The sequence below is a fragment of the Geotrypetes seraphini genome, chromosome 3 (genome assembly GCF_902459505.1).
Source record: "Geotrypetes seraphini chromosome 3, aGeoSer1.1, whole genome shotgun sequence".
In the NCBI taxonomy this organism is placed as follows: Eukaryota; Metazoa; Chordata; class Amphibia; order Gymnophiona; family Dermophiidae; genus Geotrypetes; species Geotrypetes seraphini.
In genome coordinates, this window is record NC_047086.1 from 239,466,191 (window position 1) to 239,481,689 (window position 15,499).

The following is a 15,499-nucleotide window of genomic DNA, read 5'->3' on the forward strand; positions in this document are numbered from 1 at the left end:
GGTTTTGGAGAAGTTGTAGAGGATTCATCATACATTATAAGGGGATTATGCTGAGGTGTTCTTCTGTAGCAGTACCCATTAAGGTGCCCCACTGCTTTGTTGGTTTGTCTTTGTGGCCAGTCCATTCAATGTTGGTTCTTCCCATGCCCAAATGGTCTGGATTTGGACGTTATGAACTTGGATGTTTTTGTGGTCAAAAATGGTGGACAAAATTGAACTTTCTAAGGTTGGACATCTAAGTAGGCAATTATTATTATTTTTTTTTAGATGGGCATTTTGATGTTTTGATAGTTTCAAAAATGGCTGTTTCTAATCCTCCAACTTTGCACGTCTTGCAGGAAATGTCCAAAGTCAGGCTTAGACATCCTATTAAAAATACCCCTCCACGTAAGCAAGGTTCTGTAAGCAACTGGAATGCTGATACAGAATTTTATTTTCTTTTTCAGGGTGGTCTAAGCACCAGAGATGAAATGTGCTTGTCATATTTGCTATACTATCCAAAAATCAACCTTGCTCGATGTGAAAGCATCCCAGAAATAACAGAGCAATTGCAATTTATCGGCGTGAAGGAAATCTACAAGCCAATGACGTAAGCAGCAAAATTATATTCATGTGCATCAATGTGTATACTGTATATTACAGGAAGGAAAACATACACCCATCTTTCAGTTTTACACAGAGGATTACAAATGGGTGGAGCCAGTTACATCATGGAATTCTGTTGACACTGTGACAACCTACAATGGGGGAATGCCCAGTCAATTGATATAATTTCCAGTGGTGGTAGCAAGAGGCTTAACGTAAATGCTAGCACCAGAGTTTAATATTCAGTGCCACCATTCATATACAAACCCATTTTAGATAGAACATAGACATTGGAATTCAGATATCCAAGTCAGGATGTGTCAGACTCTGGCAGTATTGCTGCTAATCATTTGGAATTTTAAAATCTCAACAATATAGGTGGTTGCAGTTGAAGCAGGATATTCAGTGTGGGTTCCCTGAATGGAAAAATTTATAAACTTATTTTAGCCTGCAGATCCTTTGCTACCAAACTGATCTAGTAGGACATCAGGCTGCCCAGTGGTACAAATTGATTTCTGGATTTTTAAACAAAAAACCAAAAAACAGTCTTAGAGACATCCGGAGCATCGAGATAAAACAGTATATTTCTGTGGCTCGTTGGTCACGAATTTGGACTTGGAGATTGAAATGTACAGCGTCAGCATCTATGAGGCAAACATGGTTATTTTTGTTGCATAGGATTTTTTGGACCCCGGTTCAATTAAATAAAATAGATAGTTCTAAGTCTAATAGATGCTGGCATTGTCATATTGATATAGGGACTTTGGATCATCTGTTATATTTTTGTCCGTTTATATTTATATTTTGGAAGTCAATTTGGGGACAAATAAATTTAGTTTTGGATTCAAACGTTCCACTATCATATGAGGCTATAATTTGTGGAACGATATTACATGTGAAACCCACTCTAGATAAATATGAGTCGTCTATTTATGATATGACAGGTATAGCCATTCAATTGATAACGAGTAACTGGAAGAACCATGACAGAATAAGTTATACTTTTTGGTGGGTGAACGTGTGCACCACTTACAGATATGAAAGAATTAATGCAGAGTGTAGGGGATTTAGTGGTGTATTTAATAAAGTTTGGAGCCCATTGACTAAATTTGTAAAATTATAATAATGTATATTTATCTTATCTTTCACCTTTACACATCCATGGTGGGTGGGGGGTTGTAGGGAGGGGAATAAATATTGATGGTGACATTTGGGTAACTTTATTCTTTATTTATAATATATATTATGTTATATGTAGGAAAACTGAAAATCTTGAATGATATATATGTTACCTGTACAGATATTAGTGTAATGTATGTAATACCTACTGTTTGTTCATTTGTATGACACTGTTTTAGATTAAAAATCAATAAAGATTAAAAAAAAAGAAGAATATTTTTTAAAATACATGAAGGAATGCACATGGGTAAACACTGTTGCACTTTGTTGACCTATTATCTGTGCACCTGCTGGTGCAATTCTCGGATAAAGTCTCATATCTGGTGAGAGCAACTATTTTACATTTCTCAATGTTTAAAACATTACTAGAGGCAATGTTTGATTTATACTTGCTGTACACCATCTTGTGTGAATTCCTTCAAAAAGGCAGTAAATAATACATGTCAGCACTTATGTGAGTTTATTGGTATTTTAGTACCCAGATGTATAAGGGCCCAGATGTATAATGCCACGAGAGGCATGCCCTATAAGAAGTCAGCCGGTGCCTCTCCTCCTTACCGGTTTCTCGTCGGGGCACTCTGGAATCTGCTATAGCACACTAGTTTGTCACGGCACAAAGCTTGCGATACACTGGCATACACACACATGCAAATACCAAATATGCACCCAAGCGGTATTCCATAAATTCATGCATCCTATGTAGTGTGCATTTTACAGGTGGTGCCTATATGTGGGCCAAATATGAGGGGAGTTTGGACGGGATGCAAGGGTGTATGTGCATCTTACACCCATATCTCAGCATTTAGGTGCAACAAACTATACCAGCTCACACCTAAGCACATAAATGTATATATGACTTTACAGTATAGTTTCTGGACTGGCCTGAGAGGAATTTTCTCCCAGCTAAGTACTTGGCTTTTTTGTGTTTTTTGTGTTATATGCACTTTTTGTTTTAACTTTGTGGCACACTGTTGTGTGATTGTACACTGTTAATTATATTTATTGCTCTACAGTCGGGTGGGGTTCAGGTTTTTCTCAGATTTTGCTTGAGTTTTTTTTTTTAACATCATTTTTATTCAAGAGACCACAAGAGAAACAGGCAAATCCAATAATACAGAACAGTTTTTTACTGAAATTCCCACCCGACATGTAAGAGGAGCCGAAGATTAAGGACGTGTTACCTTATTGGCTAAAAGTACCTGACATGAAATTGTATATTCAGTCAGTATGTCTGAGGCTCGTTTGATTAACTGTTTGTATACAATGACAGTTCACAGGGTAGTGATTTTTTTGCCTGTTAGTTATATACTTAAAAAGTAAAAATTTAACAAAAAAATTACCTTTACAATTCGTATGACTTTATAATACAGGTGCTCTCTGGGTGCTTCAGATATAGAACTGCCACCTTAGTGTTTTAAATAGAGTTACCAGACTTTTGGTCTGAAAAAAAAAGAGGACGCGCAGCCCCTTCCCTCCCCATTCTGCACCCACCTCATTCCGGGCCCAGCCCCTCCTTGTTCTGCCCCTAATCCCAGCCCCACACAAACCTTGTCTTTTCGGGGCCACATCTGGAGGGCATGTGCGCACACGCGGATGCGACAAGATGATGTCACACGCAGGTGCATATGCATGTGATGACACCACGTTGCATCCATGCAGATGCCCTCTAGATACGGCCCTGATCGCAGTGTTTTTCAAAACCCAAACAAAGTGCTAGGTTTTGAAAAGCCATCCGGACGCCTTGGCAGTCCTCTCAAAAGAGGACATATCCAGGTAAATCCAGACATCTGGTAACCAGTTTTAAGCACGGGTGATTGGGGTCCCCGCAGGGTGGCGGGCGCGGCTCTGGCCACCTTGTTGAGCAGACTAAACGGACTGTGTGGGTCTTTATCTGCTGTCATTTACTGCGTTACAGTGATTCGGTTAAATCAGCATGAGAAGAAAAATCTTTTTTTTTTTTGTAAATCTTTATTGATTTTCAGATCAAATACAAAGTGCAAACAATATACAATCAAATAATACATTAAACAGCACTTGTAGCCAAACAAATATATATATTTTAAAAATTCTTTATTCATTTTTGATATCAAATACAAAGTGCAAACACATGAACATTCAAGTAACGTACCATATTGCACTCTATTCCAACAATAAAATATAAAACTGTTTTATCTCCCCTTCCCACCCTAACCCCCTCTCCCACCTGGATATGTATGATGTTCATTCATGAAACAAAGCTAAACAAATATTAATGCAAAGTACATTCTCCCCTCCCCCCACTCCCTCTCTGGATGTGTGTAGAAATCAACTAGGAATTAAAGGTTTATTCAATTAATCAGTTTTAGCACATGCCGCTAATGGACCCTATGTTTCTTTAAACTTTTTATTATGCCCCAATTGTTCAGCATTCATTCTTTCATAACTATAATATTGACAAAGAGTTTCCCACCAAAAAGTAAAGTTTAATCTGTCCCAGTTCTTCCAATTTCTCGTTATTAACTGCATGGCCACCCCCGTCATAATCAGAAGTCTGTTTTTGTTTGCATCAATTGGACTCTTAAGTTTCAATAAAGTCCCAAATTAAACAAGAATCTTAATAAATTGTTTTCAACTCTTTTGCTAACACCGCTGCTGTGACACCAAGAGTTGCTTTTCTGGTTTAATCTTCAGGGTCAAATTGACATGCTTGTTCTAACAGCCATTCTCAAAATAACAGTCCCAAGCCCTGGCAGAAGAGTAGAGTGCAGAAAGAGCATGGCCTGTGGAGAGAACGTAGGGATCTCATTTTGGCATCTCTATGTGGTTATTATGTGGAGGACTTCACGAGCACGGGAACCCCCTGAGCCAGCCAGCCCCACATTTTCAAGGAGAAACTCAGTGGGGAACTGCCTTTGAAAATCTGCTTGCAGGCCTCTGGATACAAAGCTGTAATCCAGTCATGCAAGTTCCCTGTGGTGTTTGGAAAACAATTACTCAGTATATGTAAAAAGAGACAAATTACAAATTGTTGTTTTTAAAACACTTGGGTTGGATTTATATACAGTACTGTATATATAAAAAAGCCCCACATTCACTCAGATTCAAAATTTGTTCCTCATCTATCCACTACAATATTTTATTTAGTTTCAGTGGGGAAAAAAATAGAGGAAAACTATAGCAAGGTTTGGATGGTTTTGTGAATACACAATTTTTAGGCGTTTGTACTTCTTGATTTTTAATAGCTTCAAATTTTGGCCCTCAGATCTTGGCCATTTATTATCAAAAGGCCGAAGAAATATAACAACCTTTCTTTCACGGATGCAATGAACACATTTCAGTGGACCAAAAAGAAAGGGATCTCTTTTAATGAGCTTGTCCTGCGCGTTCCCATGAATGTGAGATGTTCCAAGCACGAGGGCGAGGAGTGGTCGGTAGGTACAATCCTTTCACAGACTCCTATGTCATCTTTTCAAGAGACAAATTAGACTGATTTCTAACAAGTGAATATGTGTGTGTTGGGAGGAGGGCGTGGGGGATTTTTCAGAGGGTGCCCGTTTTATGCAATTTATAAAGACAACATAAGCAGCTAGGTGCCTTTAAAAAATAAGCACCCGGAATTAGATCCAAGTTTGGGCACGGATCACAGATCTAGTGCAAAATAATTAGTGAATGAGTCATCAACAATCAGTAATCGGTGTTAATTGTCACCTCATTTGGTTTTACGTGCAGATCTGCCCTGTGCTATTTTCTGTAAAATAAGTCACTAAGGGCTCCTTTTACGAAGCCGCATTAGCGGCTTTAGCGCACGCACCTTTTTAGTGCGCGCTAACCCCCGCGCTAGTCCGAAAAGCTACCGCGGCCGGCAAATTTACGCACGCTATTACGCGCGTTAAACTGCTAATGCGGCTTCGTAAAAGGAGCCCCAGATTTTATAGTATGCAACTTAAAAGAGGGTTTGGCCATATTTTTACTCCTGTAAAATCCTGAGCCATAGCCCTGCCCCCAGCCCCACCCAGTTTCACCAGTTACACCCAAGTCATGCCCCTTCAACCTGTTCTTGTCCTCAGGACTGCGTCGGGAGGGCATCTGCACATGCGCAGTCCTGAGGTAGACGCTTTTCAAAACCTGGACATAGAAGGGGCATGAGCTAGTCAGGGGCGTTCCCAAAATTTAGGCGCCATGGTATAGAATAAGGTCATTTATGCGACTGACTGCCATGGGTTGCATGCCAGCATTTATACCATATTCCAACAGGTGTAATGGTTGTGCCCAAAGTTTGGTGTAAGATAGAAACATAGAAACATAGAATATGATGGCAGAAAAGGGCCATAGCCCATCAAGTCTGCCCACTCTAATGACCCACCCCCCTGACTTTACTCCCTTAGAGATCCCACGTGAATATCCCATTTTCTCTTAAAATCTGACACGCTGCTGGCCTCAATCACCTGCAGAGGTAGACTGTTCCAATGATCAACCACCCTTTCTGTGAAGAAGTATTTTCTGGAATCACCACGAAACTTCCCTCCCCTGATTTTCAGCGGATGCCCTCTGGTGGTCGAGGGACCTATAGGACAGAAGATATCATTTTCCACCTCAATATGGCCCGTAACATATTTGAACGTCTCAATCATGTCCCCCCTCTCTCTTCGTTCCTCAAGTGAGTACAGCTGCAATTTATTTATCCTTTCTTCATATGTGAGATCCCTGAGCCCCGAGACCATCCTGCTGGCCATTCGCTGAACCGACTCAATTCGCAGCACATCTTTCCGGTAGTGTGGTCTCCAGAACTGAACACAATACTCCAAATGAGGTCTCACCATGGATCTGTACAGCGGCATTATGACTTCAGGTCTCCTGCTGACAAAACCCCTACGGATACAACACATCATTTGCCTTGCCTTGGAGGAAGCCTTCTCCACTTGATTGGCAGCCTTCATGTCATCACTAATGATCACCCCTAAATCCCGTTCCGCCGTGGTCCTAGCCAAGGTCTCACCATTTAGTGTGTAAGTTCTGCATGGATTTCTCTTACCCAGGTGCATTACTTTACACTTTTTAGCTTTGAAGCTGAGCTGCCAAGTCGATGACCACTGTTCCAGTAGTAGTAGGTCCTGCGTCATACTGTCAGACAAAAAACTTTTGCCTACTATGTTGCATAGTTTGGCGGCGTCGGCAAACAAAGATACTTTTCCTCTAAGCCCTTGGGTCATATCACCTATTAATAAGTTGAATAGAATCGGGCCCAAGACCGAGCCCTGTGGCACTCCACTGGTCACGTCTGACGTTTTGGAAGGGGTACCATTTACCACTACCTTTTGAAGTCTACTGCTTAGCCAATCCCTAACCCATGCAGTTAGTGTGTCCCCTAATCCCAGCGATTTCAGCTTGTTCAATAACCTGCGGTGTGGGACGCTATCAAAAGCTTTGCTGAAGTCCAAATATATTACGTCTAGAGACTCCCCGGCATCCAGTTGTCTAGTTACCCAGTCAAAGAAGCCAATCAGATTAGATTGGCAGGACCTGCCCTTGGTAAATCCGTGTTGGTGGGGATTACGTAGGTTTTCTTCGTCCAGGTTTGTGTCGAGTTTCTGCTTGATCAGTGTTTCCATAAGCTTGCTCACTATGGATGTGAGACTCACCGGTCTGTAATTTGCTGTCTCTGTCTTGCAGCCTTTTTTGTGAAGTGGAATAACGTTAGCTGTTTTCCAGTCCAAGGGGACTCTTCTGGTACGTAGGGAAAGATTGAAGAGTATGGCTAATGGGTCCGCCAGGACTTCGCTCAACTCTCAGAGGACCCTGGGGTGTAGGTTGTCTGGTCCCATGGCTTTATTTACTTGGAGTCTTGAAAGTTCGCAGTAGACGCTGCTGAGAGCATTCTGCAAAGGACGCTGTGCGGATCTTCTCAGCGTCTAATTTTTTCATTTACTGAATTCCACCCTAAGCACTTTTCTATAAAAGAGTGTAAGTACTGTGGCAAACGAATGCTGTGAGAGTGACATGTGACTGGATAGCAAAGAGGATAGAGGCCCCATTTAGAATACTGTGTGCAATTCCTTCAGAAAGATATAAATAGGATGAAGTTGGTCCAGAGGGCGGCTACAAAATTGATTAGTGGTCTTTGCCATAAAGCATGTGGGGAAAGATTTAGCGCTCTTTTTACTAAGGTGCGCTAGCGTTTTTAGCACACGCAGGAAATTACCACGTGCTATACCACGCGCTATGCTTCTAGAACTAACGCCAGCTCTATGTAGCGTGCGCTATTCCATGCATTAAAGCCCTAACGCGGCTTAGTAAAAGGAGCCCTTAGAGACCTCAATATACTCTGGAAGAAAGATGAGAGAGAGGGGATAGAACAGAGACATTTAAATAGATCAGTGGCATTAATGTGCAGAAAGTGGCATTAATGTGCATTCCAGAGTTTTTCATATGAAGAAAAACTCTGGAATGAGAGGGTATAGGATGAAGTTAAGAGGTTATAGGCTCAGGAGTAATCTAGAGAAATAACTTTTTTACTGAAAGGGTGGTAGATGTGTGGAATAGTCTCCCGGAAGAGATGGTGGAGGCAGACTATGTCTGAATTCAAGAAAGCATAGGACAGCCAAGTGGAAACTTTTTAGGGAGACGAGGAGATAGTGGATGCTGTGGATGGGCAGACTGGATGGGCCATTTGGCTTTTTCTAGGGTTCTATGAGACTATAGGTGTCAGTAGACCCTCAAAGCCATGCCATCACCCACTGTTATGCCAAAGACATGAAGAAATAAGTGAGTGTTCAAAAAGGATCTAAATTTGGTATAGGAGGGTTCCCAATGTAGAGCAGCTGGAAGCAAGTTCCACAATGAAGGGATAGAACATGACTGTGTCTCCTAGTTATGCATGCATTCTATAGAGTTAAAAAAGCTATGCGTGCCCATCATAGGAGCCAACTGTTTAAAATGATTGGGGGTGCTAAACCCAATGGCAATTACCTCTTCTTGGAAACCATCAAGAGGTTTGCTCAAACCTGGCTCCTATGGTGTCCATGCTGCATTTAAGCATGTTTAGTTATGCCTGATCTCTGGCTGCTGTAACTGTTGCCACCTAAATATAAGATGTGCCGGTGGCAGGTTATGCTGGTATTCTATACTAGAACATAGCTGCTCAGATGATCTTATGGGATAAGCACTGTCCATATGGCATCAGGATACCTACATGGAGGAGTCACTTATAGAATTGCTGCCTTAGTGTGTACTATGGTATTTTATAAATTATACACATACATAGATCACAGCTGTGTCCCTGTTCCACCCAAACTATTCCCCCAGGAGTGCCTATACATCATCTTTTCAGTATGCATACTTCCTGTATGTGCACATACAAATGCATCATAAGAGCCCTTTTCCACTTATAAAACAAGTTTTGTATGAAGAAGAACCTTTAGGAAAATACCCCTATGGTGAGTGGTAGGATGGAAATATATTGAGTCTCTCTCTCTCTCTCTCTCTCTCTCTATATATATATATATATGTGCAGTATATATGTGATAGCTTATCAAAAGTGGTAAAAATGTGGCTAAAGGAAAGGTTTTGGGTTTTTTTTTTAAAATTAATCTTTATTCATTTTTAAAACTCACAATAAGTGTAACATATCATACAATCATTTATACTTTAATATCACTTAATATATCATCAAATTCTAACTCGTATCAAATATCCCCCCTCCCTTATACCCAACAGTTAATCATAAGCAAAATAAATCATAAAATATTCCCACCCTGGACGTGTATGAACAAAAGGGAAAAATTAATATTTATTCTATGCAGTAATTTCAATTTTTACAGTATCTTGTTAATGGCTCCCAAATAACCTGAAATTTCTTAAAATTTCCCTGATGTATGGCAATTATCCTTTCCATTTTGACACAAAGAGTTCCACCAAAAGCTATAATTCAGCCTGTCCCAATTTTTCCAATTATTTGTAATCTGTTGTATGGCAACCCCTGTCATAATGAGTAGAAGCTTATTATTATAGGAAAGGAAAGGAAAGTTATTATTAAAGGAAAGTTTTAAAATAACATATGAATAACTTTCTTGTCATGTTTAAAGGCCTTTTATAAGTGTACTGTACACAACAATTGTAACTCGTTGTGTAATCTGGTCCTTGAGACAGTTTATTAGTTTCCCTGCATTCATTTGTAAACTGTAAATGATAATTTCACAGCTTTCCTAACCTGAGCTGGCACAAGGGCAAGATGCAGGAGCCAGCGATTCAGTCACAGTGCTGTGTATTTAGTTCTGGCATCTATACTCACTTTTGCCACTGGGTGGCAGTGTACTACAGTCCATCAGAGATCCAACTGAGGCCCCGATGCTCAAAAGGTTTCTGTGCCAGTACACTTAGGTCCAGTAGATGCATATATAAATGCTTAGGTCCAGTAGATCCATATATAAATGCTTGCCTGCTAGAGGTGGGGAATTGCTGCCATATGAAGGCTTGAGAGCAAGATCTGGGGTTAGTTTTGACTCCTCAGGAATGGGATCAGGTCTGGGGTCACACTAAGTCCCTGCGTCTGGCAACTTTGCAGATTGAGAATGGTTTTAAACCCTTCTGCATTGGTACTGCACACCAGAGAGGATATGTAAAATGAAGGGTGAAGGGTTGGGAATTTGTTTGAGGGGATGTTCGGTTGTGGGAACTTATATCCGTATGTGGTGCATTGCAGGGCAATTCAGGGGTTTTGTAATGTGCTCTCAAACTGTGGGGAGTAGAACTGAGCCTAGCCCGGACGTTGTATTTCTGCATCAGTATGATCCCACTCTGGCTAAAGGCGATGTGATCTTTGGTAAACTATTTTTCATTGCTGCTAGAATAGTTTTAGTGGCTATTTGGAGTAAGATTACCAGATTTTGCATCTCGAAAAAGAGAATGCATAGCCCTGCCCCTGGCCCCACCCTGTTCCTCCCCCCAACGCCAGCCCTACGCAAACCTTGTCTCTTCGGACCAAGGGTTCATCTGCGCAAATGCGGAATGTGAAATCGCCTCATCGCATCCGCGCATGTGAAGATGCACTCCAGACAGCCCCAATCTCAACAGCTTTTCAAAACCTGGAGAAAGTTCCAGGTTTTGTAAAGCCGTTTGGATGCCTGGATAGTCCTCTAAAAAGAGGACATGTCCGATTAAATCCAGATGTTTGGTAACCCTAGTTTGGAGGTCACCGAAGGCTCCTACCCAAGACATGATGGTGCAGAAACTGGATGATTGGTATGCAATGCTTTTTTGATTGGAAGTGATTACATTATCTGCAGGTAAGGGGGGTTGGGTGGGGGAATGGGGAGTTTTTGACTGTGGATAATACAGCTGTTGAATGTGATATTTTGGAGGTATGCTAAAGGAACTATGCACACCTTCAGAGTTATGTTTTTGATTTGTATATGCTGTTTTTGATCTGTTGTTTTGTTTATTTATTATTTTCAATAAAGCTATTAATTTTTTTTTTTAAGTATTAAATATGCCATTGACTGCAAATTTAGCACTGTGACAAGAGAGTCAGTTTAATTTTTATTTGTTCATTTTATTTCAGGTTCAGGGGATGATTGTTTCCCCTCCAGAAATGAAAAAGCTCTATGAACCAGAACCTTTCACATGTGTCTCTGCATCCTGTGCCCATTACAGTCCTTTCCTCTACCTGTTGCTCCTTGTACATGTCTCAGTAAACGTTATAGGAAACAGATGACTCTTTGTACACTGATTTGTATCCCTTCAGCCTGTGGGCTGTGGGCCATAAGATTGCACTGTCACTACTGTAGCATTTTGTTTTTATATGTTAATAAACTAATTTTACTAAACTAAAACAAAATCTGTTTGTGACTTTGTGTTACCTGGTAAGTGAAATGTCAGTTTACTATATAAATACTGTGCTGGCAATTGCAGTATGGAGACAGTCCAGAATGTGGCGCTGTTCTTGATCTAAGAAAATCACAAAGAGTGAATATAGTGAGGAAGATACCGAGACCAGGATACCGAGACTAAAAAGAGTAGACTTTACATAACTATATACCACATAGAATGCAAAAAAGGAATCATGTATAATTCATTAATTCATCTTTACCCAAACATCACAGCATATGTGATATCTTCTCACTTTTTGTATTTGGTTTTGGCCTATTACACTATCACACTAAACTGTTTTAGTGGATTAATACAGGATTTGTCTTACATGTGGGCCTGCACTAACAGCACAGAGCCTTAACAGTTAGCATGGGGTAATTTCTTCTTTAATCCTTAAAGTGGAAGGGGACATGGAATGGGTTGGGCAGGGAATATGCCTTATGGATAAGATAGAAGTAGTTACCACATATTAGCTGGTAATATGGCAAATATTGAAGGAAAAAAATCTCCTATAAATATATACAAATCAAAAGAACAGGAATAGTGGGAGGACCAATTAAATTCCAACCAACCACAGGGGTGAGTTAACATGCATAAAATTGTGTTTATTAGTAGAAAAAAAAAAAAAAATCAATGATAGATTGTGACCCCTTTGGGACAGACAGTGAAAAATGCTTGAGTACTTGAATAAATTAATGTAAAACTGTTTTGAGCTCTCCTGGGAGAAAGGTATAGAGAAATGAATAAATAAAAAATAAAAACCAAATAAAACACAAAAATATTGCTTGATTCTATTATGTACAAAAATGAGTTTTCAATAAACAAACATGTTGCCAGACTGTAGTTGGTTGGAATTTAATTGACAGCTCCCCCTCCCCCCATGTCAGGTAATTATTTGTTTGAAGAAACTGAAGTACAGTATTTGTTGTTTGCTTGTGCTTAACTATTGTATATGACTGTATTTTGAAAACCTTCTAAGAATAGGGGGCGGGTAAGAATTTTTTTTTTAAATAGATAAATACTGTTCCTTTGATTTAACATGGCAAATAATGCCACACAGCTGATGCTACCTGAACAGGTGCAGCTAATTGCCATTGAGTTGATACACAGTAAACAGATTTTTTTTTCTGTGTTAATCGAATGGCAAAAGGCCAGCAGTTCACATGGAGGCTTGCTGTTAACACTCATTAAATTGAAGGGCATTGTACAAAAACCTGATTCATTTTTTCATGGAAAGCCATCATCCACAGGTTATATTATTGTTATTAACATTGATGACATGTAGAAAAGTTATATTGGAATAACAAAATAATGTGATGACTGCCGTCTGAAGCTTCTCAACAGATTTTATTGTCCAAATATTTACAGTATGTCTAATTAGCAATGCAATAGTGGTGCTAATAAAAGAAGCTAAGATTTATTGTGTGGTCTAGAACTTCTGGGCTCCTTTTATGACGTCGCGTTTGGCTTTTATATCGCTGGCTGCGGCGGCTGCAACTCCGACGCTCGTAGAATTCCTTTGAACGTCCGAGCTAATACTGCTGTGGCTGGTGATGATAAAGCCTAACGCAACTTCTTTAAAGGGGGGGCTATGTGTTGTTATTTTATAGCACACTATAAGAATATAAATTTCGTAACCGTGCCATGTTTATTGCATATCACAATAGTAGTACTTGACTCTGCTTGTTTGCGCAAAACCTGAAAGGTCCACTCACCTTGACTAGCCGGCTGTAGCTTCTTGGTTTCCCAAGCTGCTTGACATCTAATTTTGACACCATTCTTCGCAGATACAGATTTTGGGCGGGTGAAAGATCTGCTAGGCTAGTGCATGCATGCTTAATAAAGGGCTCCTTTTACAAAGGTGCGCTAGCGGTTTTAGCTAATCTTCTGCGTGCGCTAAAAATGCTAGCGCACTTTGCAAAGCATGGGCCGAAACACTATTGCTATGCAAAACCATCACTACAAATTAATTGCAGTGACCTCAATTAGCTCTTTAAAATTAAGGGGTCTTTTTATCAAGCCGTGCTAGCAGGGTTAGCGCGTCGGATGTTTCATTACGCGCTAACCCCCGCGGCCGGCTAAAACACTAACACCTGCTCAATGCAGGCGTTAGCGGCTAGCGCGGCAGGCGGTTTAACGCGCGGTATTACACGCGTTAAACCCCTACCGCAGCGTGATAAAAGGACCCCTAAATATAGCAAAGGTTACCAGGTACAAAAATATTGTGCGTGTGAAGCAATTAATATATTAAGACATTGTCTCTCACGCATTTTTAGCTCTGGCACACTAAATGGAGAAAATGTTTTTTTCGGGGCACGTTATAATTGAAATCATAAGAAAATATACTATCTTTTGGGAGCAACACTATAAGTTGATTTTTCGCTTGTACATTTCTCCCAGGAGGGCATATCTCTTGGGTTTTCGTGAGACTGCACCTGTCTCTGCTGCCAGGCTCCTGATGCGGGCCTGGGTCATATGTTTTCGACTTGTTCTCACACCCAGGCTTTTTGGCATGCTGTCTTTGCATTTGTGGAGCGTATTTGGAACATCTCGATCCAACGCTCGCCTTTGTTCTTGTTTGGGGCTATCCCCCACTATTACCCTCGACCAAGGGGGCGGCTGCTTTCCTTAAGTGGACTGTCCTCATTGCCCTGAAGTGTATTTTGCTGAAATGGCTCGAGGGGGATGCTCCGGACTATTCCATTTGGCGTTGCAGGATGATCACTCTCCTGATGTGGGGGCGGCGTGATGTACAGGACTTTTCCTCCCTCCCAGGCCGTACATTTCAATGTGTTTGGGAACCATTTTGGACTACTATGACTCCTGTGGCTCGTAGCCATTTGCTCAACTGTTGACTCCCTGTTTTTGTCACATAAAATGTATTTGGTATGCCTGTTTTCTTTGATGCTTTTTTCTTTGCTATTGTTGTACCTTGAAGGAGGACCCAAGGGGGGGAGGTTTGGGGGTGTGGGGTTGGGGGGTTGGTTTGCTGGGGGGGTGCGGGACTTTGGATTTGTAATATCGAAAAGTTGAACGTATCAGCAGTTTGTTTTGTATCATTGTTTACTGTTTTTTTATGAGCTCAATAAAATATAATTGAACATAATTGAAATCATAAAATTGCAAAACCAACAAAAAATTAAATTTGAGAGTTATTTATTTAAAGTTCTTTAAGCTATTTATGGGTAATTGTAACAACGGTGAAACTAAAGTAGATAGAGTAGAATTGCTAATCAGTGCGATGAATGTGCTTGTTTTTGAGTGCAAATGAACTCAAAACACAGCTCGATAGTCGACAAGTAAACACGCATTTTATCATCCACCATCTGCAGTTCTTTTTTTATTTAATTTCTGTCGGAGCTGAAAATCCAAGTTCGCAAAGATAAGACGATCCAAACGGTAGCAAAGCCTTGATTGTTTTGTTGTTCAAGTTAGGATAACTACTGCATAAAAAATAAAACTAAAATTACTTACCGTTAGTTTCAAGGACCAATCACGTCAAAGAATAATGCTTGTCTGGGCGGTTGTATCCTTAAACTAAGGTGCGTTAGAGGTTTTAGCGCACGCTACAATGCCGCGCGCACTAAACACGCCTCCATAGAGCTTGCATTAGTATTTTTCATTTAGCGTGTGGTTAGCGTGCGCTAAAAACGCTAGCGTACCTTAGTAAAAGGAGCCCACAGACACTCATAACATTGACAGACTCTTGCGTACACTGTCATCTGTTCTAGTGTATACTTATGAAGGGAATTTTTTAAAATAAAGTGGCACACCTGGAATCTCTCAAAGGCACCAGAAAGAGAACAAGTGGAGAGTGGGATAGATCACGTCAACCTTGAGACAATCTTTTATTTCTATAAACTCAAAATAAATTACATGCAGAAACACATGA

General features: G+C 40.4%; 1 protein-coding gene across 3 annotated transcripts in view; it reads left to right on the top strand.

Moving 5' to 3' along the window:
• MOXD1 (monooxygenase DBH like 1) overlaps nucleotides 1-11,569 on the top strand; it is a 200,284-nt gene extending 188,715 nt beyond the window's left edge. For all 3 annotated transcript variants that reach the window (XM_033939629.1, XM_033939630.1, XM_033939631.1), the window contains 3 exons: nucleotides 447-589; nucleotides 5,006-5,174; nucleotides 11,300-11,569. In XM_033939629.1, coding sequence (XP_033795520.1) covers nucleotides 447-589; nucleotides 5,006-5,174; nucleotides 11,300-11,452 — 465 coding nt within the window. In that variant the 3' untranslated portion in view covers nucleotides 11,453-11,569. The remainder of the gene's footprint in view (nucleotides 1-446; nucleotides 590-5,005; nucleotides 5,175-11,299) is intronic.
• Nucleotides 11,570-15,499: the final 3,930 nt, after the last annotated feature.